General features: G+C 44.6%; 1 protein-coding gene across 1 annotated transcript; it reads left to right on the top strand.

The window, feature by feature from the left end:
* Nucleotides 1-19,802, top strand: LOC144119638 (uncharacterized). Its single transcript, XM_077652208.1, has 6 exons — nt 1-137; nt 1,963-2,397; nt 4,031-4,093; nt 4,719-4,828; nt 16,140-16,321; nt 19,014-19,802. The coding sequence occupies exons 2-6, from the start codon at nt 1,977-1,979 to the stop codon at nt 19,408-19,410; spliced, it is 1,173 nt and encodes a 390-aa protein (XP_077508334.1). The 5' UTR covers nt 1-137; nt 1,963-1,976; the 3' UTR covers nt 19,411-19,802.
* The last annotated feature ends 4,278 nt before the right edge of the window (nt 19,803-24,080 follow it).

Below are 24,080 nucleotides of genomic sequence, written 5' to 3'. Positions count from 1 at the left end.
CCGCGAGCCAGTGGCGTTTGTTGTGGTAGCTTATAAAAACTGGACTCAGGGGACCTGGCCCAGTGGGCCAGGACACGCCGTACGTTGAAGACGTCCCAAAGCCGTCCCAGCACACAACGTTCTGCTCATTACTGAAGGTAAGTGTGAACTATTTGTCACTAATCCAGACATGCGTCTCGGGGCGTTGCAATTATTGACGTGATTTTGAGAGGAATGAACTTGATAGTGGGTTCACGGGAGGAATTTGGTTTAGGTGACGAGAATGGCCTTTGATCTTGACCCTGATACTACGTAACGTTAATAGTTTTTAGGCCATTTGCCACAATCATTAGAAAAAATTACGCCCCTGGCAAGGCAAAGAGTCTCACGGCGCCTTGGAAAGAAGTGGGAAGACTAATTGCAAACGAAGCGAAAACCTATCATTTTCACTGAACATCCGCGTTTAAATTAGACTTTCTAGCATTTAATTAAACGAAGGAGTTTATATGACGAAAATCTGGAGAAATGAAGGGCGAATGTTTTGAATAACGATAAAAATTTTGCACGCAAACCATTCATCTATAATTGGAGCGGCCATAATGCTTTCTTGACTCTTAACCCCAGGCACTTGCCAAAGCGTAGGCCTGAATAACTGAATCGTTTAAGTTTTGTTTTATCCCTCGAAATGTTGGAGAAATCCCAGCGCATGTACTTTCTGACTGCGAGAAGGCACGTGAAGTGCTGTATTTTTCAGTATACGTAGATGGAGGAACGTGTTGTGTGAGTCACTAGAAAGTTTGCTCTATTAACAAATATTTCCCATGTTGAGAGACATAGTCTGGCCAGAAAGTGTTGACTGGCAGATTTATTATGCTGGAGAGAAAAAATGGCTTACTGGGGAAGGATGCAGCAAAAAATGAAGATAACAATCGATAAATTCCTGTAGACTTTGTTCGCATTTGTGAGTATGCCAACGACTGGCGTAAATGGGGCCTGCAGTATAACAAAACTTTACACCATTATCATTTTTTGCGCTTAAATTCTGTTGTCCTTTCTGGCGATTGCAAAATTGAGACTCAGGGTACTGAGCGAAAGAGCAATAGCTCCCCAAGACTCAAAGAAGGCAGTTATTGCGACGTCTGTGATAGTAGCTAACCCCGAAGTAATCACGCTCCTCAGGATCGGTATGGTATGGTATGGCGTGGTATGGTATGGTATGGTATGGTATGGTATGGTAGGGTATGGTATGGAATGGTATGGTATGGTGTGACATGACATGGTATGGTATGATATGGTATGATATCGTATGGTATGGTATATCGGTTTAACGTCCCAAAGTGACATGGGCTGAGGGACGCCGTCGTGTAGGGCTAAAGATTAATTACGGCCACCTGGGTTCTTAAACGTGCACGGAAATTCCACTGTAGACGTGCGCCTTGCGCTTCGCCTCCATCGAAACGCAGCCTCTCATTATCTCTGTACACAAACAAGCTATGTTAGTTTATAAATAGTCAGCCCGTATAGGCTATGACGTACCACAGCCGTCGTTTACCTTCAGAACTCACTGAAGTTAGCAATTGCCGAAAGAGGAATGAGGAATCAAAGACCGCATTCACCCAGCTGCTTGTTCGTAAGCTCCGTTCAGGATCGGCCAATTCACTCTCGCTGGCTACTCACGAAGTCGAACAAGACGCAACACAAGGCGATACGACGGTCAGTCATGAATCGGTGTACTCTTCAAATCTGACCACCGGTAGGCAAGTTCAGCCGCGAGTCGAAAGAAAGAGACGCGTTTGTGGGCCTGACAGTGGAAGAAAGGACGGGGCTTGTGAGCTTTCGATTGCAAGCAGTGCATCTGGCCTAAAGTGAGCCCTACATATAACGTCTACAGAACACTAACTTTACGGGCCCCCTCACTGTTCAATGCGCGCAAAAGCCATTGTGAACACGCTGTTTCTACTTTCCCCTCTTGTGTGCTTCCAGAGAAGGAGAGCATCATGGTGTCCGCCGTACTCCTTCTAGCGCTTGTCGCTACGTCAGCCGTTGCTGTCCCAGCTCCAGCCCCTGCCAGCTCCGGCAGTGGCTATGCTATTTCGCCGGTAGCTGCGCCCTTCTCGGCAGGCGCACCTCCAGGCGGAGCAGGACCGGCGTTCGGCCCTCCTGGAGCGTTCGGCCCTGCTTTCCCTGGCTTTCCGGGCGCGGCGGGCGGAGCACCACCAGGAATGGCCATGCCTTCCGAGCCGACCTGTCCGCCGACCAACGGCATGGTTCCGCTGTACGTGCCCGACCCCGACGACTGCACCAAGTACACGGTGTGCAGTGGAGGCTTCGGCATGAAGCTCGACTGTCCGCCGGGACTGCACTTCAACAAGGTCGCCAACCACTGCGACTTCCCGCCGAATGCCCAGTGCGAAGAAAGTGCGTGGCTGATTTGAAGCGACTTTTTCTCTTGATCGTTTCCTACTCTCGCTTTTTTTCCCACAGAAAGTGTTGTTAGTGTTATTTGTACTAGATGATTAAAAAAATAGGGCGCAGATTTTACCAAATAAAGTTCTTCTCCGCCGCTAACGATCCGTCTTGGCCAAGCACGTTAAAGGAAAGCTGAAAAGAATCCCATCCAATTTTCGTTTTGAGTAAAAATCAACTCTACGGCTCTCTTTGGGTTTGTCGATGTTTTTGCTGATAAAATTGTCTTTAATATTTTACCGCCGCTTGATTCAAAATTGCGACATTTAAACTAAAAAATGATTCCGTGATCACTATTTCCAAGGGCTTGGCGAAGTAACGTAGCCTCCGGGATTGGCTCTAAAAAAACTGTATCGACACGTCACACTTTACTTGCAAAATCGGTGAACGGTGGCGGCACCTGAATTTCATTTTTTGGCCGTTTAGATATTATAGAAACTCCGTTTTCCGTGAAAGCAATGTATTTTTCCTAAGAATACCGAAATCTTTAGAAACAGGCGAAGTTCAATTTATGCTCAGTATTCCTTTAAGAGTCCCAACTGTACGGCGCTCCACCGCAGCACATGCTCCGGACCGAACAATTTGAAGTTTTCTTCGCTTTTCGCTGCGTGAAATGAACTCGACAAGATACGTTGGAAACGAAATCGACACTGTAGCTGTGCACGTGGAAAGATCAGCGAAGGAGAGGGTGAGTTTGGTGGTGGAAAACGTTTGTTGTCTGTAATGGCGCTCCCCAGTGCGGATAGGGGCCCATGACCAGGGCCTCTATGGCCTTCGCTGTTAGCTGGGAGGCCCGGTCCACTGGATGCTGTTAGTCTTTCCGGCAAGAGCTGGGCTACGCTGCTTCCCACTGCTCAGTGTTGGAATTGGGAATTACTGGGGCTGCTTTCCTTTTTGGTCAAACACATGCGATGTGATTAGGGTGGGATATGTGCGTCGCAGAGTTTGGGATTTATGATGTGCTTGAAGCTAAAATGTGAGTGATCAGACAACGAAGGAATTTCAGGATGAAGTTCGACTTATCCAGCCTCAGCAGTCGGCAGTGGCGGCTGAAGGAGTTCGCTGTCGTCACCTTTACAAATGCAATCTTCATTTTGAATAACACATTCAACGAAGAAGAGGTACAGAGTAGCAAAGATTCTCTCAGAAAGGTTAAAAGTTCGCCTGTAGACGATGTGCCAGTATTCCGACTGTCCCCGAGGAGACACAAAACTTGCTCAGAAGTAGACGAAATAAATGCTAGTCATTTTGCATTTTGAAACAGGTAAGAAAGAGAGAGAGAGAGAGAGAGAAAGTTTAATGTCTGACAGAGCCTGCTGCAGGACGAATGCTACTCAGCAGTGAAAGCATTAAGTAGTGCTACTTTCATTCCATGAATGTATTTGCGCTATTTAATTGTCTATTTGGCGACCATGCATGGTTTAGCAGAAAACACGAACATCTTGTTTGTGCAAATGGCTTTGAAAACTAAAGCCAGTTAACTGAACATTTGCACACCCTTACTGAGACCAGGAAATATTTCGATTCCATATTTCATGTACAAATGTTTCACCCAGCTGATTCATCTCACCTGTAACCTCTGCAGTCCCGCCTGAAGACCCTACAACACTGACGGGCCCTCCTGGAATCAAGAAGGATGCCTACTTCGGTAATTATAATTTAATTATAACCGTTTCTTTTCTCATTATAAGCTATGACGTGACCTGGTTGTGCTTGCTCGCGTTATTGAGGCGTCATTGGAACGGATATTTAGACAGACCATGACAAATATGACTGAGGGGCAGAGGGCTATGCATTACTACGATGCACTTCCAAATGCCTGAAGTTAATGAAGGAGTAGTATGCATCTTGGTGTGAATACGTGATTTCGCTTGTCTCTCCGATGCTGTGCTGGATTTGGTTGTGCATAAAGCAGTAGATATTGAGTAAAACCAAGCCACTGATTTACAGTGTTTTCCCTGTATGTAGAGGAGAGATTTTTATAGTAACGTAGCGAAATTTCTAGCGAACACTCATTCGAAACGGTGGTTTTAGAACAACAGTTCATGATTCAGGAGGTCGTACTCGCTTAAGGACAGGGTTAATTGTAGAGGTATGGGAGGGGCCTTTGTCCTGCAGCGGGCGTAGTCAAGCTGATGAGAGCTACTCTATCTATCAAGAAATTAGCTGAATAATTCCACTGAGTCATATTTGCCTGCATGGATTAGATACTACATCACACAAGTACCAAACATACACCTGGCATACCCTGGACTCACCGCACGTCTTTTCAGATATGAGCCTGCTGAGCGGCCCAGGCTTTCCGATGATCTTCGGTCAACCAAACCCCGGAATTGGACAGCTGAAGAACCCGCCGGGCCAGCCGCCGAGCGCTTCTGCCGCATAGGGGCTCTGGCAACACTGAACTGTGTCATTGCGCACATCAATTTGAGGCAAAAGGGCAGCTAGCAAAGAAATCGCTGCCACGCTCGCCGGCTTAGAGTCCGTTTTGTTTCTGCAGGACATCTCGGTCGCCGTACGGCGAGATTTTTCATCCCTACACACGAAGAAAAAGTTACATTGGCCATGATGTGGGCACTCAGTAATCTATTAAATAAATTTCATCCATTATTACGTGGCCTCTATTGTTTCATCGATATGAAAGCAGTCAAGAGCCACTGAAACCCAGGAAAACACTGAATTTTTTCTATGGTGGTGTTGATCACAGTTGCAATATTCAGGTGAATTTTGTGTCTTCCATAATTTTCCATAATTCCGTCGTGTTCTTCGTGCTTGTTCATCAAAATGTTAGTGCAATCATTTTTAAAATGAAACATAATTCGCCACTAAAGAAGACAGGGCGAACAAAAGCGGCTGGTGCAGTTCGAGGTCCATGATCGGGCCACATGCCGCTTACAGTGCTCTACCAACTCAACTACAACAGCGGGTGTCTAACCTTTACTTTCTAGTGTATTTTGTGTTGTGAGCAGCCTAAATTTGAATGTTCATTAGCGCTCCACCCAGTCGTAACGGCGGACGTGGAATCTCCTATCATGCCGCAAGTTTATTGCATTTATTTCTGAAGTACTGTGCTGATATTGTATATCTAAGTTGGAGAGGGAAAATACAGTAAGGAATACCAGTGAACCACCGAGACAACCGAAATATCGAGAAGTGCATTCGTGAAATCTTGACAATCAGACGGGATAAATCGAAAAATACATAATACAATCATACACAATACAATTCTATATTGAAAAAACGCAATAATACTTCTTGTACTTGTACTTGTACTTGTAAACAAGCGCAACGGCTCGAAGCCAAACAGAAAGGGACAAAACACAGCGCTGAACTAACAACAGAATAGATTTATTCAGGGCACCATGCAGTGGTTAAATACACGCTGGTATCACAGAATAACGGAAAAACAGAGAAAAACAAGACAAAATAAGAAAAAATATATCGTTTCACAGCCTATCATTGTGATTTTGCGAAAGCTTTGCCGAAACACGTAATCTATGACAATAGGTATCCGTGTTCTTTTTCCGAGATAGCAACAGAAGGGGTGCTTATGCATTGCGTACCTATCCTCATCATTTCTGATGCCTCAATTATCTCCCTGGTGAGCTGGTCTTTGCTTTTTGCTATAATTGTACTGCTCTTGATCATTGGGCGGCATGAGCAATCACGACAGTGAATCCCGATATGGCGGACGGCATTCTTCACATTATTGTTGTGTTCCTTAATTCTTTCATTTAAACACCGACCAGTTTGGCCAACGTACGACCGACCTCAAGACAGAGGAATTGAATATACCAAGTTGTCTTGGCAATGAACATATTTCTTCTCATGCTTCTTCGTGCACACAGGAACATCGCGACGTGTTTTGTTTGGCCGATTTACACGCGCACATAAGGTCCTCAGTTTTACACGGGCTGAAAACACATCTACTCCAGCTCGTTTTCCAATTCTTTTCAAATTGTGCGATAAAACATGAATGTAAGGATACATTTTTTCCTCGGCTAACTTGGTTGGGAGTAGCTCCAAGTTTCAACTTCTTCAGCATTCCCTCCGCTACCAAAGTTAACAAGCGAAGCGGGTATCCTGCAGCAACAAGCCTTTCAACCTGGCATGAAAAACTGTGCGTGGCCTTATGCCTACAAGATTTTTTCATGGCATTGCCGAAACAAGATGTGGCAATGCTTCGTTTCACTAGCTTAGAATGTGAAGAGCAGTATGGAAGTAGAGGCTTCCTGCTTCTAGGTTCAAAGGCCCAGCATACATGAACATCATTAAAAACAGAGTCAGGTCTAAAATTTTTATGGAGTCATTAACAGGCACTTCATGAGTTATTTCCAGAGGCGACAGAACGTCTGCAAAGACAGAACAAAGTTTAGTCACCTCTGCAGGAAGATTTTCCGGTTCACATTCAAGTAAAATAAGGTAATCATCTACAAAGCGGAACACTTTTTTAACATTTGATCCCTTGAGGCGAATATCGAGTGCTCTGTTATTCATAGCTAAATACAAATCGGTGAGCGATGGCGCTATACACGTTCCTATGCACATTCCTTTCTTTTGAATGAAAACACGCCCATCCCATTCTGCATAGGTAGACTCTAGGTAGGTTTGTGTCAGTTCTAAAAAGTTTCCTACGGGAATGCCAGAAGCATTCTGAAACGCAATGGCACCATAATCGTCTATGACATCACTAATGCACGGTAACATTTTGTCATGAAGAATGGAGTAATACAGGTCTTTGATATCAATTGAAAAAGCGCGCACCTGCTTGCTGCTATGGTTATTTTCTAGAAATTCGATTACATCGTCTGATTTTTTCACCTGATAAGGATCGTCAAAGGTTAGGAGAGTTAGGCACTTTTGTGAAAACCTACCCAGGCACTGTTGCCACGCGCCGTTTTCTGAAATAATCGCCCGTAAAGGTACGTCTACTTTATGAGTTTTTGCTGTGAAAAACATGTCCAAGCTCAACTTTTTTCATTTGTGTATTGCGGACACCAACGGCTCTAAATTGAGCCTCTTACACAACCGTTTTGCCTTCTTTTTTGCTTTTATGGGGAGCTGCTTGTTCTCTCTTTGAATAAAGTGCTAATTGCTGCGTCTGATTTTTGTTTAAAGCTATCTTTTGAAAGTATTGCAAAGCCCCCTTCTTTGTCAGCAAAGTCCCCTTCTTTGTCAGAGCCGTTGCGCTGGTGTACAAGAACTATGTCTGACCAACTCGCCCACCAGTTCATGTTGTACAGCAATAATACTACAGCAAACAGCTGTCGAGCTAGCAACACATCAATCAAGGAGGATGAAAGTAGTGGAATCGGTTGGTAAAGCTCTACAATTTCCGAATGCAACGCTAGCGTTGCATTCGGAAATTGTCTTCGAAAAAAAAAAAAAGAGAACTTATATGTATTGAAACGTACAAAAATAGATTTAGGGCTAAATCTATGCTTATGCACGAGGCTCGCGCAGAAATTTCGGCGATGTATATTTGGGGTCGGATACCAAATGTCACGTATGACGTGCCAAGTATAATGTGATTTAACTGGGAAAGCAGCAACGGTGCAAGAACAGCCTTTTGCTACTTACGACATCAATACTTGCGAACCGAGACCCCCGTCAAGCTTTTTTGAGCGGGCAACGGGCGGAAAATGTACACGAACGCAGCAAAGTATCCCTGAAAGCCGGGAAAGTAAGGTATGGGTGGCTGCTGTTCCCTGTGGGCGATCAGCAATTGAGAAAGCAAGCAAGAAATCTGTGCTAACAATTATTATCCATGGAATTGAAATAGATTTAACGAAGACCAAGAGGACTATCACGGTTGCTGGCTAGATAAAGGTTTTAAGCTCAATCCCGGCCTTACCGATTGCACTTCGCGCATGCAGAATCACAAAAACGCCTATTTATTAAGGCTTCAGCACATATTAAAGACCGGAGCTGAATGGTCCAAACTAATCCAGAGCCAATCACTCTGACTTGCTGCAGCCAGCAGCGCTGCTGTGATATATTAATATCTATCAGTGAATCAAAACCAAGGAGGTCAATGAAGTTAAAAGAAGCCGAGTCCAATCTACTGCACATCAGAAGAAACGCCAGGCAATTCAATGAAACAGAGCGGAAACTAGGAAAATTTCGTCCGCCTTCTATGGACAAAGCTTGCACAGATTCACTCTTGCAAACGTTTGCGTAAAGCCCAGTTGCGAATGTTCTTACAACACTCAAATAATGGCGCTGCGCCTTTCAGCACCAGCAAGAGCATTTGGTGAAGGGCTTTTCGAGATGCAAAGATTATTTTTCAGGCTATTTTCAAGAGAACGCGTCACTCAGCAGTGCAGGTGTCACGTGTCCACCTGGCCACTGATAGGTACTGCTTGCCGCTCCAGGCATCCAGCGTGTGTGGAGTTGAGAAAGCCACGACACACGTAACCTACGTCGGCGCGTGATGTATGCTCGTGCATGTGTTTACGCGTGCGCTTAAGTTTTATGATTGTGGTCTGGTGCGCACAGGAGGCCAGTATTCTAAAAATATCTCCATTTTCTGTCGTCCATTTGGTCCTCTGTCAGTGGTCACTCGGATATAATAATAATAATAATAATTGGTTTTTGGTGGAATGGAAATGGCGCAGTATCTGTCTCATATATCGTTGGACACCTGAACCGCGCCGTAAGGGAAGGGGTAAAGGAGGGAGTGAAAGAAGATACTTGTGCGTTCGTATGCAGCATCACATACGCTCACATATGCTTGTGTTTCTCGGATATACGCGCTGCTTTCAGTTTCTGGGGCAAGAAACCCGGCCATGGGTTGGTTGGCGACTGGACCTCACGACTGGCTGCTTATTTCAGCCAATGGAAGCCAGTGGTCAGGTCCGGTCGCTTGCTGTTGACAGAGCGCTGCGATGCACCTCACCATTGGCTCCATATTGCATCCAGTTACAGCCAATGGTAAGGTCCGGCCGCCAACCACCCAATGGCGACGTCGCTCTCCACACACGCTTGAAAGCCGCGTGTATATTTCTTTCTTCTTTCACTCCCTCCTTTACAGATACTGCGCCATTTCCTTTACCCAAAAACCAATTATTATTATTATTATATCTGAGTGACCGCTGACAGAGGACCCAATGAATGCGGAATGGTCAATGGAAACTGGACATCTTATAGAATGTGACCCCTGACGTCTCCCACTACTGGCTCTACCATGCCCCTAAAACCTTCTTTATGCATAAAAAATGAAAATGGAAATTGGTTTTGGGGGAAAAGAAATGGACCCGCCGCGGTGGCTCAGTGGTTAGGGCGCTCGGCTACTGATCCGGAGTTCCCGGGTTCGAACCCGTCCGCGGCGGCTGCGTTTTTATGGAGGAAAAACGCCAATGCGCCCGTGTGCTGTGCGATGTCAGTGCACGTTAAAGATCCCCAGGTGGTCGAAATTATTCCCGAGCCCTCCACTACGGCACCTCTTTCTTGCATTCTTCTTTCACTTCCTCCCTTATCCCTTCCCTTACGGCGCGGTTCAGGTGTCTAACGATATATGAGACAGATACTGCGCCATTTCCTTTCCCCAAAAGAACCAATTATTATTAAAAGAAATGGCGCAGTGTCTGTCTCGCATATCGGCGGACGCCTGAACAGCGCCGTAAGGGAAGGTATAAAGGAGGGAATTAGAACATAAAGGAAGAAAGAGGTCCCGTAGTGGACTGCTCCGGAATAATTTCGACCACTTGGGGATCTTTAACGTCCCCAGGTGGTCGAAATTATTATTTTGGAAGTCAGGAGATTATTATGCGCAGCTCAGACTCTGAGACTCAGCTTAGAACCACCCGACTGGTCGAACACGCCGCCCGGGTCCACGGATTCCAGGCCCTCGTCTTGCTGGTTTAGCTCAAGCCCATCCTATATCCGTTGGGAAATAGAGTTATATACTATTAACTTCTTTGGAATATTGCGAGAAGTCCTTGCTGAAACGTCCGGTGCGTTTTCAAAAAAAAAAAGAAGGAAAATGGGTCCACACTGCCGCTTCTTAGCGGGATGTAATAGCGAGCTCATGAAGCCCAGGCATTGATCACTCACGTTTGCGTAGTCAGCGATAAATAGGTATCGCCAAAAAGAAGTTCCCTTTAAGTGACCCATTCAGCCACTTGCGCTACCTTTCAGCGTGGTAGTAGCTTCAATCAGGGGTCAGCAAGACGCTTTGGTTTGTCCCTTCTATGCTTGTACGAGCAGGCATTAAGCATCTTGTGCTTGCATTTGTTGACAGGTTAGAACGGCGAACTTCATTAAGGCGAAAGCCTTACTTGCTCCGTTAAGGTGGTGGTGGTAAAAACTTTACTTTAGTCAAGATTCATTCAAGGGTGCTCTTTCGTAGATCGAATGGGGTCTCCATTTCGCTTTTCTTCTTTCCCTGCTTCACTACTGGTCGCGTGATGTGGCCAGGAGTCCTTGGCGCTCGGCGACTTCTAAAGCTCGGCTCACGGCTTGGAATTGGGTCCTCGGGTCGGAGCTGAGCACCGCAACCTCCCACTCTTCGCTGTTCGAGAGCTGCAGGTCCATCGACGGTGTGTCCCGTGGACATTCATGCAATATATGAGCTAAATCGGCCCTATCTCGACCACATAGCTTACACTGGGGCGAGAATACTCCCGGATACATAATGAAGTTTTTATAAGGGTTGTGGAAAACGAAATGTCGTCGGCACCGTCCTTGTTGAGGACGAGATATGCCCCAAATAAAAATCGTCGCAAACGCCGTCGCCTAGCCACCGAAGCGGCTACAGCATGTATACAATAGACAGTTTTAGCTGTGCGTACGCAACGGTTTAGCGTACGCAAGGAGTTTGCGGGGACTGTAGTGCGCATGCGCAGAACGCAAGCCCTGCGTCTTGCGTGCGTACGCTAGCCAGCGGACTTTGCGTTGCGGCGCTTGCGTGGCTTGCGTACGCTAACTTTGACAAGATGGCGGCGCCCTGCTCGCCCGCTTCGGAATAAATACATGTCGCCGCTGGATTCTCCGACGCAATAGCTCGCTCAAATGGTAGCGGTTCGCTTTTATTTCGCCTGCTCTTGCCCACACGTAGCGGTATAAGCGATAACTAGCCCCTGTTTTTCAGATGTTGTTGTTGTTGTTAGCCTATCATAAGATGCACATACCCACACTGGGGGATCGGCCAAGAATCGGGTGGCTATTCACCTGAACGCAGTTAACAAAAAGGAAAAGCACGTGGGAGCATAACACCGGTGAATTTTTCGTCACGAACAGAAAAGGGATGAGTGTTTTGATTTTAAAATTTTAAGGTTAATAATAAAGAGAGTGATTAAATATTAATGATTTAGTCAAAATGTAATAATTGATAGAAAAGAAAAGGTTGAAACACTTAGCAAGGCAGTCGGTGAGATTCTATCAGGAAATTTTGAACAGCGGTGCAAACAGATCTGTGGCTGAACCCAAATGTGGTGGCGCCAAATGATAGCAAGAGCGGGCTGCTCAAACTAAGGCCAAGATGCTGCAAGGGCTCCTCCAGCAACCTTTTTCTCAGTGAGTTGAATCGGCGACAATACAGCCAAAAATGTTCAATGGATTCTGGCTCACGGCAAAATGCACAAAGGGGAGAGAGCGCCAAACCCGACTTGTGTAAATAGAAATTTAGAGGGGGGATGCGGCAGCGTAGCCTCGTCAGTGATACTTCAAGCTGCCGAGAGCAACAAATTTTCCTGTTCCAATAATATGTGTTTTTCTTGTAACAACGACACCTGGCGAAACAGTTTTCTAATTTTAGTCAGTTCTTACATTTTCTTAGGTTTGCATAGTTTTTCTTGTAACAAAAAAGGCTCCCAATGCGCTCACCCTAGTTATCAGTAATCACGGATGAAATTTTCTTCAACCGAGCGTTGATATGCTTTGACGCCTTGTCACTCGATGGCGCTATACTGTTTACGCGTGCGCTTGAGGGACGCTACGGCACGGTCAGATAAAACTTAGGAGGTTAGAAGTGTAGGCCAGTTGGTGAGACATGAAGGAGCTAGACATCGCAGCGGACACGGGGCAGAGAAAGAAGACGACACAGGGCGGTACTTACAGTAAGTACCGCCTTGTGTCGTCTTCTTTCTCTGCCCCGTGTCCGCTGCGGTGTCTAGCTCAGTAAGTACCGCCCTGTGTCGTCTTCTTTCTCTGCCCCGTGTCCGCTGCGATGTCTAGCTCCTTCAGATAAAACTGTACTTAGGAGCGGACCGCGTAACGCACGCAGCGCCGTAGCGCTTTGCGTGTGCAGGCACTTGCGTACGCACAGCTAAAACTGTCTAATATACGAGGAGGAGCCCCCACCCCCAAATGCCTGCGACGTGCCATTTGCTTCTACGGCACAACTGTCGGACCTCCAAGTGGCGTCAGTTTTCTAGATTTGCCTATCAAAATTGTGACTCGACAGATGGTCGTACAACGTTACCTTTGATGGCATACGATTTCTCGTTGCACATAGCATATATCTTAGTCAAATGTTAGGCTAGCTTACGATAGGGATTCCAACGGACTGCATATAAACACACCATGTTCCTTGAATTGTATACCTTCCCCTTGATTCGTATCTAAATGTGACGCGACAGTTCGTCATAGAGCGTACCGGGTTTTGTCATGCGATTTCTCGTTGCACATAGCATACGTCTCTTAGTCAAGTTGCAGGCTAGCTCGCGAAAGAGATTCCATCCGACGACAAATAAACTCATCATGATACAGTCATGAATTAACCTTCACAGCACATAAGGAGTCTCAAAAGCCATCAGTATTTTTTCTGAACAACATTCGTTTCAATGGGCCGCATGCCTAGCGTGCAAGGTAATGCTCTGCCACCAGTTTATTATGGTGTAAGAGACTCAAACTTCGTTGCTCGTGAAATGAGCCGAAAACTTTTACAGGGCTCTCAACCTACGAGAAAAAGAATGTTTTATATACTTCAATACCTCAGGGCGCTTTATAACTCCAAGACAATAGACAAAACTATCCTGCATCTTGCATTATCTTTTGTTTTATTATTCAAACTATTCCAGCTACGTTCCGAAAAGAAAAGGAAAAATTTCTACCTTCGCTGGAATCTAAAGCGTCCGCGGACACAAAAGAGTGTCACAAATCTTCCGCCTCATTCGCGCGAGCTGTCATACCTACTGAAAAAATAAAAAAAGCAAACTCTCCAAGAGTGCCGTATCCTCTGCACTAAAGAGCACCTGTTTGCTTTGTGAATAGGAGAAGCATGAAAAAAAGAGGAGGCACCCTTTCAGATGGGCTTCGCGGCGCTTTCTTTTTTAGGCTTGTTTATTTCAACCGTGCTGACTAAAGAAGTTCAAGCCATTTGCATCCCAGCGCAGCTTGTTGCTCCATTCCTTCTCTTAGAAGCATCGCTGCCGAAAAAACAAAAACAAAAAGCAAAACAAAAAGCACACCGATTCCGCTGCAGCTGTTTGAGAGTAAGCTATGTTCCGCCTGACACTAGCAGCTGCGCTTGACCCCAAATTAAAAAAGAAAAAGAAAGTTATTGTCGTTGCGAAGTTGTTTGCGGTTTGCACGAGCATCTAGATACTATAGCAGGACCAAGCAAAGAAAAAGCAAAAAATGCGTGCTTCGTTAGTAAGGTATAGAAAACGAGAAGACTGCTTCCGTATAGACACGTCTGCCACCACTCGCTAACAGAGCCAGGTGGTCTCATTCCCGCTTGCAAACTCTCTCGCCTGCTAATGTCCTGGGCTTGTAGAAAGCCCCCTTCGGAGCTGACTCATAGCGCACCCAAGAAAGAACGTAATTGCCGTGCAGTAAAGCTTGATAAAAAGACACGCACACACGCGTGTTGGCGTCACCACAGTAATTACCCCGCAAAGTCGTGCTCAGAAAAACAAACAGCGAGAACTGTAAGGATAGTAATAATATACGAACAAAAAAAATTATGGTTGATTTGCGCACTTTGGCTAAATGTGAATTAGATGAGGTAGCATATTCAGTTTTCACTTCGGTTCCAGTGTTCAGATCCAGTGTTCAAGGACGGAAGCTGTTCGGATAGCGATCGTGGGTTAATGTCCCCATATTGGTCATTCTCTCCTTTTACATTCCTAAATCCCTGGGAGTGCTCATACCACTCCTGGCGCAGTGGTGTAGTGGTGCAGCGGTCAAGCGATACGCCACGGCACTTCTGTAGCAGGTGCACCGCCAGCGGGACTTGGGTCGCCGTCCAATTCTGGGTTTTCTTGGCATTTCCAAACTATGTGAAAGAGTGTGCCAACTGCTCCACAGAAGGGGCAGGACGAATCGTAGGTGTCTGGATACCAGCACGCCGGATCCGACATATGAGCGCTGGGAGGCAACCCTTCATAGCCACAGTCCCCTCGACCAGAAATCGCTGGTTGAGAGGGGCCGGATTATGATGATTATGATGGCGGCCAGTTGATTCTCCTCCTGAAGTCACCCAGCATTTATGCTTTTAATAAATGTTTTTCCTACTCCTCCTTGAGATGGATGGAGACCCAGGTTGCCCTTCTCGAGCAGCCTCTCGCGATTGATTGAGCTGCCATTTTTTTAATGTGTGGTGCTAATCAGTGGGATAATGATAATAAGATTAATCTATCGCTTAAAGAAAATTTCTTATAAAGCAGTAGAAAAAACAACCATGCCGCCGGTGGGATCCGAGCCCACGACCTCCGAATATCGCGTCCGGTGCTCTTACCAACTGAGCTACGGCGACGGCTGTCCAATCTGCTGCTTTCGTGGGTATATATATATATATATATATATATATATATATATATATATATATATATATATATATATATATATATATATATATATATATATATATATATATATATATATATATATATATATATATATATATATATATATATATATATATATATATATATATATATATACCTGGGCAGGTTGTCCACTACCCGATGGGCAGGTGAGCAGTCTGGCAGAAAGCAGGCGTGAGACATACAGACTTGTGGAAGCTATAAAAATTTATTGGCCTTATGGCTGTCAAAATACGATGTTTGGACAATCTACTGCTCCAATCGCTTTTTTGCAGCTGATTTAAATCTTTAAATAAAAAAGGGACTGGGGTTTCCACATTGTTAAATGCCGTATTCGTCGAGACAAAGTAGAAAGTTGTCCCAAATTGAGCGTTCACTGTATCACAAAGGAACTCACATAGGACCACCCCTACCGGTGTGTAATTTTTCTTAAGAAAAAGCACTGCCATTAGTTTCTTCTCGTCTGCCAAGTGGGGTCCAATCAAGTGAACTAGACCCGGCTGTCTCAAGTAACGAAGCAGACAAAGCTCATTGATTCCTCGTTGAATCCTATTTGGTGCAGCGCCTTAAAGTCGGACTGACCACCCTTCGCGGCACCAAGTTACCGCCCTGTTTATCACCTTCTCTGAAGCTTTCTTTGTCCACGCGCCGACCGGGAGCAATTATCAGCGCTTTTACGGCTTAACAACCCTGTCTCAGGACCTCCGCAACCGCATCCGGCCGCGACGCATGTGCAACCGCACGTCGAGAAACGTACACGCATGGAAAGCCATCGTTGACGTCACGGACCTCTTATCATGGGTCACGGGCCTCGGGAGCTGGTAGGACCCCCAAAAACCATGGCCGCAGGCGATAACAAGAGGACGTGGACGTCGCGGTGAGGTAGGAGTCTGGGACTGTGTACCCATGGAAAACAGGTGACAACGTCACGCTTCGCTTATCTGTCCCCTTTCTGGCGAGTTGGTTGGGCCCACGAAAACTGATGTCGCTGATAAGGAGGGGACGTGGACACTGAAGAAAGGTAGAAAAGAGGGAACGAGAGCCGCCACTTTTCACCTGAGCTTCGTCAACTGCTGCCCAATCCACGCAACGGCTCCTGCGAGAAGGTAAGAACTCTGCGTTTAGTTGGGTGCTCTCTAGAAACTTATTCTCACGGTCTATCGCCCTTGCTGTATGCTAGAAGTCGGCTTAGAAATTTAGGTTGAGTCTGTGGTGTCGCTGAACCGCCGAAAGCAAATTGAAGTTTGTGCCTGCAGCGCCATGTTCAAGGCAGTGGATTTGAGAAGAAACAGGGTAGTTTGGTATTTACACTGAGGACTTGCTACGACTATGCAGTGCTCTTCATAGAAGGAACACGGACGCTTAAGTACTCTTTTTTCATGCCAGGTTCATGGAATCTTCGCAATGTACAGATACAGGTGTAACTCGAGATCATTATAATAGTTCTTTGCTTTGCAGAGTAGTCAGCTAGGCTTGTGATCATTGTAGCGGCGATGAAGATACCCGCGAATGACTAAAGGAACCAAACGTAGCTTAAAAAAGAACCTTTCAATATTTCCCAGTAGGGCCATAGCCATGTCGGAGACCAATGCAGCCCAAGTTACTGCAATGAAAAGTTGTGTTTGATCGAGGGAACTGCGCAATGTTTGTTTTTTGCACCTGGATTTCTCACCATAGCTTTTCTCGCCCGGTCCAAGGAAATGCGCTAGGCTTAAGCGTCCAGTTTTTATTTGAATTGTTACCGAAAACGAAAGGCGTGACAGCATCGTTCGTGCATAATCTCTTAATAGAGTCCGCATAATATTTTTCTTACTCTGTCACTCGTAATTTTTCTTTGAGGCTTACAATTTGCAGTGCGCGTGATCATTAAAGCCCCGAAGAAACCTGAAGCTAGCCCAGAGGGAATCAAGCTTGAAAAGAACCAGGCGTACGCAGTGAGGGACAAAGGCAGCAATGTATCTGGCACTTTGAAAGGGATAGTTATGCATAAGAGAAATTCTGTATTGATTTGTGCAGTAGCGGAAATAATCATTGCACTAACATTAAACATTGTGCCATCGAACAACTAGACTTCCGTTTGTAACTAAGATGAAAGTAAAGAACACTTTACAGGCGATGCACAGGAGCACGGTGTCAGAAAAGGGCCGAATAGTTGTACAATTACTGAAGGGTGACGGATGTATTCTGCTTGAAAAGTTTGTCACCCTGCGCGCGCGGTGTCTCGTCATCTGAACAGCACTAGAAGCACGGATGCCTGCTGACATAATACTAGATAATCAATAGCGATGTGAAAGGTTTGAACAGTTACAGACTCATGAACAGAGTGATGATGAACAGACTGATGTCCCGCTGGTTGCAAGATTTTTTGCTAAGATAATTGTTATTAACACCTGAGCGACGCAAGACTGCGACCAAGCGAGGAAGCAAGCTTGTTCTCGGAAATTTTATTCGACACTGGACAATATTAATGCAAATGTAATCAAGTTGTAAAGGGATGTACCAAATTTTATAAAAATGTATATATAGCCTTCACACATATCTAGAATATTTGACACAGCTGAAACCGCGACACTCATTCAGGCATGGTGTGACCGTAGCGTGAAGGAAGCGCATGTAAATATGCTGGAAAAAGTCAACAGGGACTGCACAACGACCTCTGCCGCATGAGCAAAGGCGTACAATTCGGAACGGGTGGCACCGACGGCGGCACCATTTCTACGTTATTCACTGCGTGCTTAAGAGGCATTCAGACAGTTGGTTGGGTGAACCTTTTTCACTGGTCGGCGTCTCTTATTTAAAAAAAAAAATTGGTTGGGTGTAAGAATTATGGTACAAAATTTAATGAAGAACAATTTAATATTCTTCGAGTTGCTCACGTCACCACCCTACTCAAGTAGTCCTTAACAAAGCGAAATGACAAGCTTATAAATTAAGCTGAAGAGGAGTAATATTCTGCAATTCGGGTCGTCAGGTATAGCGGGAGCACTAAGGTGATGCATTATTTAAGCTAAGTTGTGACTGCAGTTACGTACCATTGGAAAGAAATGGCCAGCAGGACAACTATATGGGCTGAGTGCATTTCACAGGTACCTAAAGTTAAGAACAGCTTAAGGATGCCCATGAAAAAGAGAAATAGCGAATGATTTCATCCTCTCAGTGATCACGCTTAGGGCTGATAATTGGAGGCTAACTAGCAGATTTAAAATTGAGGACAAATCAAGAGGCAATGAAAAGCAGAAATAAAGTAACCTTGTGCCACCGAAAGAGAGCAACATGAATTAAAGAGGATGCTCGAGTTTGTGATATCTCAGTGTAAAGGAAGGGGGAAGTAGGCTTTGGTTGGGTATGTAGTGTGGAGAAAAAAGGCTCTTTATATTCTAGCGTAACGGATTTTAATCCGAGGAAAAAAGCCGGTAACCGGAGTTGGGTGAAGGTCACAAGCGAATAGGTGATAAGATAACCTGCTGTGATAAGACGGGCGCGGCTGGCTTAGGCAGAGGACAATTAGAAATCTTGCGAGAAACTTCTTTGTTCCATACGTGATATGTTTACAGCTGACAATCGTAAAATGAAGTACATAGTCTCGGTTCTTACAGCACAGGAAAAAAAAAAAAGCAGCGCTTACCGATCTGCTCAAGATATGTCCACATATTTCTTGAAGTCGCTGAAGTCCTTCGCTTGGTTCACACACTTATGATACCAGCTATAACCATCTTCTGCGGACGCACATGTACTGCAGATATTCAGTAAGTCAGGTAATTCGGGGTACTAAGTGTGCTTCGGTTTCTTTTTCAACAGCACCAAGAAACGCACCATGGCGTACCTGAAGTTCTTGCTGGCTGTCTTCGCCCTGACGTGCGCTGTAGCCGTGACGTCAGCGGCCACCTTCGCTGGATCTCCGGGCGTGGCGGGTCCACCGGCCAGTCGTGGTGCATACGTCGCGTTCGGCGGTGCACCTCCGGCATCATCCGGAGCAGGTGGTGCGCCGGCTGCGGGCCCGCCAGCCGATGACAGCTGCCCTGAGACCGACGGCATGGTTCCGCTGTACGTGCCCGACCCCGACGACTGCACCAAGTACACAGTGTGCAGTGGAGGCTTCGGCATGAAGCTCGACTGTCCGCCGGGACTGCACTTCAACAAGTTGACCAACCACTGCGACTTCCCGCCGATTGCCCAGTGTGAAGAGAGCGCGTAAACGCCCGCAGTGACAGCGGACTGCCAAATGTAGTTTTACATAGAGTGGCAGCTACGCTGCGAATGTGTCCACAAAGAAGTCAAGACATGTACAAAGAAGCACAGCATACATAGTACGAATAAGCTGTGATATTAGAATCTGTATAAACTTTGCCCGATATACACAACAGTAGAAAGAAAACTGGTTCACATATAAAAAGAGGACCGCCATTTTTAAACTGTAAAATAGTGCACACGTATCGCCACATATGCACCTACGGAACAGAGCATCCAATATATCGAATGAGCACGTCTCGGGAACACAAACACAGTGTGCAATGTAAGTGCTACAGTGTGCATATATAAGAGTGAAAAATCAATTTTTCATTATTAAAATAATAAAATTAAAATATTTGTCCTTATTTTTGTCGTTTTTCAGACTTTCGCCTTGCTGCGATGGTGTTTAACGGCTGTGTGTCCTGAATTAAAAAAACAACAAATAAATGCAACTCCACGGAAACATGGAGCTCTTCTTGGCCCCGTCTTGTTGAGACATATGAGAAGGACATTACAGGAATATTTCGCAGATAAAGCTTTTGTTAGGGCTTCACTTGCCGTAAATTTTTTGCTTGTGTAAGTGTTAACTTGTCTTCCTGATTTTTTTCGTCGGTACCCCCTGTTTGGTTTTAGATTATTTTTTCTTTGCTGCATTGCAGAGCCAGTGAATCCATCCTATGTAAATTTATGTCCACGTGATCGCCCATGCTTGTAAATAAATTAGGAATTAGGTGAAAAATCCTGGGCTTTTAAATTTTAGTGGTTGTGAATGTATGCACTGCTGCTCATGTGTGTGCCAATTTCTTTTTTTCGGAGGGCCGTCATGTCAGGTGAACGCCGGGTGAAAAAATTCCGGCTCACGGCATAATTCCAACACGCCTGAATACGGCTTTCAATGCACGTGTTATAGGAGTATAATCTTTCGAACACGCTAGCAAACTGATACAGAAGTAAAAAAAGGACTGGAAGTTTGACCACCTGCTTAAATTCTTACTTTAGTTATTTTGGGTCTCCGGAAAACTATTAATACAAGGGTCGTTCCAAGCCAAACGCATCAACGTTTGCGCTTGACCCTCCCCGACTCTTTTCAGGAAACTTGTGGCTATTTAATGTGATGTAAAAAGACTTGTGCAGGAATATTTGGTAAAAAAAAATAACAATATTGGCTCATGTGACAGTTCTTTGCATTTCTCAGAGGAGTCCGAAATTCGCTCTCAATAAAAATTAAAAAAAAAAGTTATTTTGTTTCGTGGACGCTTCACATATTTTTCTCAACAATGCATAAGCATTGTGCTTTCGTATCGGGTACAAACGTAGCCTGAAGTCTACACTTGTATTTTCGCGTCCCTACGCAAAAACTCTCAATGCCCATCCATGAGTGTGTACTCGAACTTTCGCTTGTGATGCAGAACTGCATTGTAGGGCTCTCCCGCAGTCGGAATTTCACGTCAGCACTGCTGATCGTGCTCCCTGGGCAAAAGTCGCCGTCTAAGTTCCAGCAAATAAAACCAAGAACTCCTCGTCTTCATAAATGAACACTGCATTCATGACCGGATAGGTAGGATAACAGCTAATTCGTGTTAGAAAACGAAGAAACGTGACTTCGTAGTTGTTGTTTGAAATGTTTATTGACCAAACTGAGTGTGAACCTCGTGGTTGGGGTCCCTATTACAACAGTCTATTGGTTGAAGCTACAACGGTGACCCTGTCTGCCAGCTTTGTTGATCCCTAAGGTCTGCGTTGAGCAGAGTGGCTTCCCACCGGTTATTTTGTGGGAAATTAACATGCAAGTGTCCCTACGGTGGGAAAATTGCCGGCACAAAATTGGCCAGGCCAATACCACCAGTAGCTATAACAACCTCATTTACACTCTCCTCAACCCGTGACACTGGTTAGGGGTTGGGAACGGTTAGAGGATATGTCCTTGTTTTTCTGGCAGGCCCATATTTGCTTTCCCGAATGAATTGCAGACATGGGAGCTCTTGACCTGTTTCTGTGTAGGAAGGCATTAATCAATTTCTATTGTTTGTATATGTTTTTCCATTGCTGTTTGTTCTGTTATCATAGCACTTTCTCTTTGGTGTTCTTAGGAACCCACACAGTAGATTTTAATAGTTCTTATAACGCGTTATACCTTCAAATTAAATGGCTGCTTTTTGCACTTCTTTCGCGGGTTATCTTCTTTATGAAACTATTTAAAAGGCTGGAAGTCATCCATTAGTTCATAGGAGCTTAAAATTTATTTTTACGCGTTGCAATCGTAGAACACTCATTAATTATTGCATTTGAGATAATATGAAAGAAATAATCGAAGTAACTATCAGCAAAAATTTCGATAGACGTGGATTCAGTAAGCGAAGGAAAACGCCGCATCTGTTTTTCTTGTTTCTTTTTTCTCATTTTCGCCTGACTTACCAATGAATTCGCATTGTGATGCTCCGCAGCGTATCAACTCTCACACAATAGTGTAAGCAAGAAATATAAACATCGCTGTTGCAAGATGTAATTCATATATACCTCAGTGGTGTCACGGGAGTCGTTCTTGCGGAATGTTTTCACTGCGTGAAGGGAACGGCGATGGAGAAGGGAAGTTGCATTCAACAGCAGCTTGCGGGTAAAACATCTGAGCCACTACACCAATCAGTCACAAAGGCGGCTAGTTAGCGAATTTTATTGATTAATATGACTGGTAGAGAGGTGAAATACACATTTTAGGTTGAGGTCGATAAAAGAAGGTCTCGCCCACACCAGTGGTGTGTAATGAGGCAAACTAAAAACAGAGAAAACGAATATGCCTGTGCCCGCAATCAAAGCAGCCCATTTCTTATTATTTTATTGCCAGAGGACGATGAGGAGGTTAGGGGGGAAGGGAAGGCATCGGGTTGACCGCTGCTTGCTCGAGACAAGAGAAAAAAAGAAAAATTTCTGGCAGTTTAGCATTGCTAACCACGAAATATTGTTCGAAAGCAGGTTTTTCCAGGTGGACACCAATACGACGTACCTTAAAGCGCGATTGAAAGCGCGTTTGCATTGCTTTGTTGATTTGAGCACAGATGGAAGTTTATGAATACGACGACGTGCAATGCACAGGCGTGATCGGCTGCGGTGACAGCCTTGGTGCTCTCACGCAGTGGCCAGCGAAGCTGATCGGTTCGTGAAAGAGAACGCCAGAGTTTTGTTTAAACGACAGCTTAATTGCCCTCGATTTTAAAAGCGCTTAGCTAATTCCTGCCCTCAAGAAAGGGGATAAATTTAGCATTTATAAGTACTTCCCGATCGCCATTCTGTTATTTTTCATTAATTTCTTGTTGTTCGATTAACAAGCTATTTAGGAAAGTTTGACATCCTTTCATCTTATCAGTGTAGATTTTAGAACGGGATATCCTACCGAGTGGGCTTTAATCACTTCCAGTGGTGAAATTAAATTTCATATCGACACTGGTAATTTGTCTGGGGCATTATTCAGTGACGTCTGCAAAGCTTTTCATTCAATTATTCATGCAATATTTAATTATTCAATAAACTTTACGCTATCGGCACAACTTGGCCACAACTAGCAATGATCAGGAATTAATTATTAAACAGAAAACAGCCATATTCCTCTGAGGGACGTGCTCGCCATACATAACTACTAACATTGGTGTTCGCCAAGGTTTACTTCTTGGCTCCCTCTTATTTTTAATATATATTAATGACCACCATACATGCCTTATTCCAACCACTTTCTGTATGCAGACAACACAACTATCTTAACCTCGGTATCTCATCTAGACAAATTGTTATATAAACTTGATGCTGATGCCGAGAACATATTTAACTGGCGCCTGAATAATCTGCTATTAATGCATTCAAATATAGTTTTATAATTTTCAGCTCGCAACGCAAATCGATATTTTCGGAACCCGTCTGCGAAACTTGGCCCGAACTCACTCATTTCTTCGGTTATGCGTCATTCGTCGGATGGAATTCGACAAACGCGTTCAATGTCGCTATCATGTCGTTTTTATTTTAAAAAAAGAAAAGGCTTATGGCATTAGAATATTAATCAAAGTTGGCCCGTATTTTAATATAATCCCGCGCTCATTTCACTTTATTGCGCGTTTATTCACAGTTATATTTCATGTTGCGAAAATACGTACCATTCGCATTAATGTTCCCTGCAAATCATTCAAAATCAAATGGCATGCATCATAACCCATTAAATACGCTCATTGAATCCATATGTGTAAATTTGCTAAAGAACTTCTCTTACACCAGTGACCAAAAACATCACGGCAAAGACGCTCGTTTTACTCACAATAAAATCTCCTTACTGCCTAAAACAAACACAAATTACGACAAACAGCTCAATTCTCTGCTACCACTCATTGAAATCTATTACCAGTTACTATAAACAATCACTGAACATTTACAGCTTCAAATCCACTATCCGTCGTTTTTTACAATTACCCTAATCATCATTCGCATAGTATATTTGTACAATATTATTATATATATCATTAACAATATACATATAAAGTTCGCTACGTGACTAGATGCGTTTGCTAGTTTTCTATCAAATTAAAGTGCTTGTATCTTACCGCATTCTACGTTGTAAATTATTGTATAATTATTCGAAACTGCTAAACGCATATT

This window comes from Amblyomma americanum, chromosome 2 (genome assembly GCF_052857255.1).
Source record: "Amblyomma americanum isolate KBUSLIRL-KWMA chromosome 2, ASM5285725v1, whole genome shotgun sequence".
NCBI lineage: Eukaryota > Metazoa > Arthropoda > Arachnida > Ixodida > Ixodidae > Amblyomma > Amblyomma americanum.
This window is presented reverse-complemented; position numbering and strand designations above follow the sequence as displayed.

What these genes read in the sequence shown, in the direction of transcription:
- LOC144119638 (XM_077652208.1), top strand. Translation starts at nt 1,977, where the DNA reads ATGGTGTCCGCCGTACTCCTTCTAGCGCTTGTCGCTACGTCAGCCGTT. An exon ending in CGCCGAGCGCTTCTGCCGCA is followed by an intron (nt 4,829 to 16,139) that starts TAGGGGCTCTGG and finishes AACAGGTGACAA; the next exon opens with CGTCACGCTTCGCTTATCTG. An exon ending in GCAACGGCTCCTGCGAGAAG is followed by an intron (nt 16,322 to 19,013) that starts GTAAGAACTCTG and finishes CTTTTTCAACAG; the next exon opens with CACCAAGAAACGCACCATGG.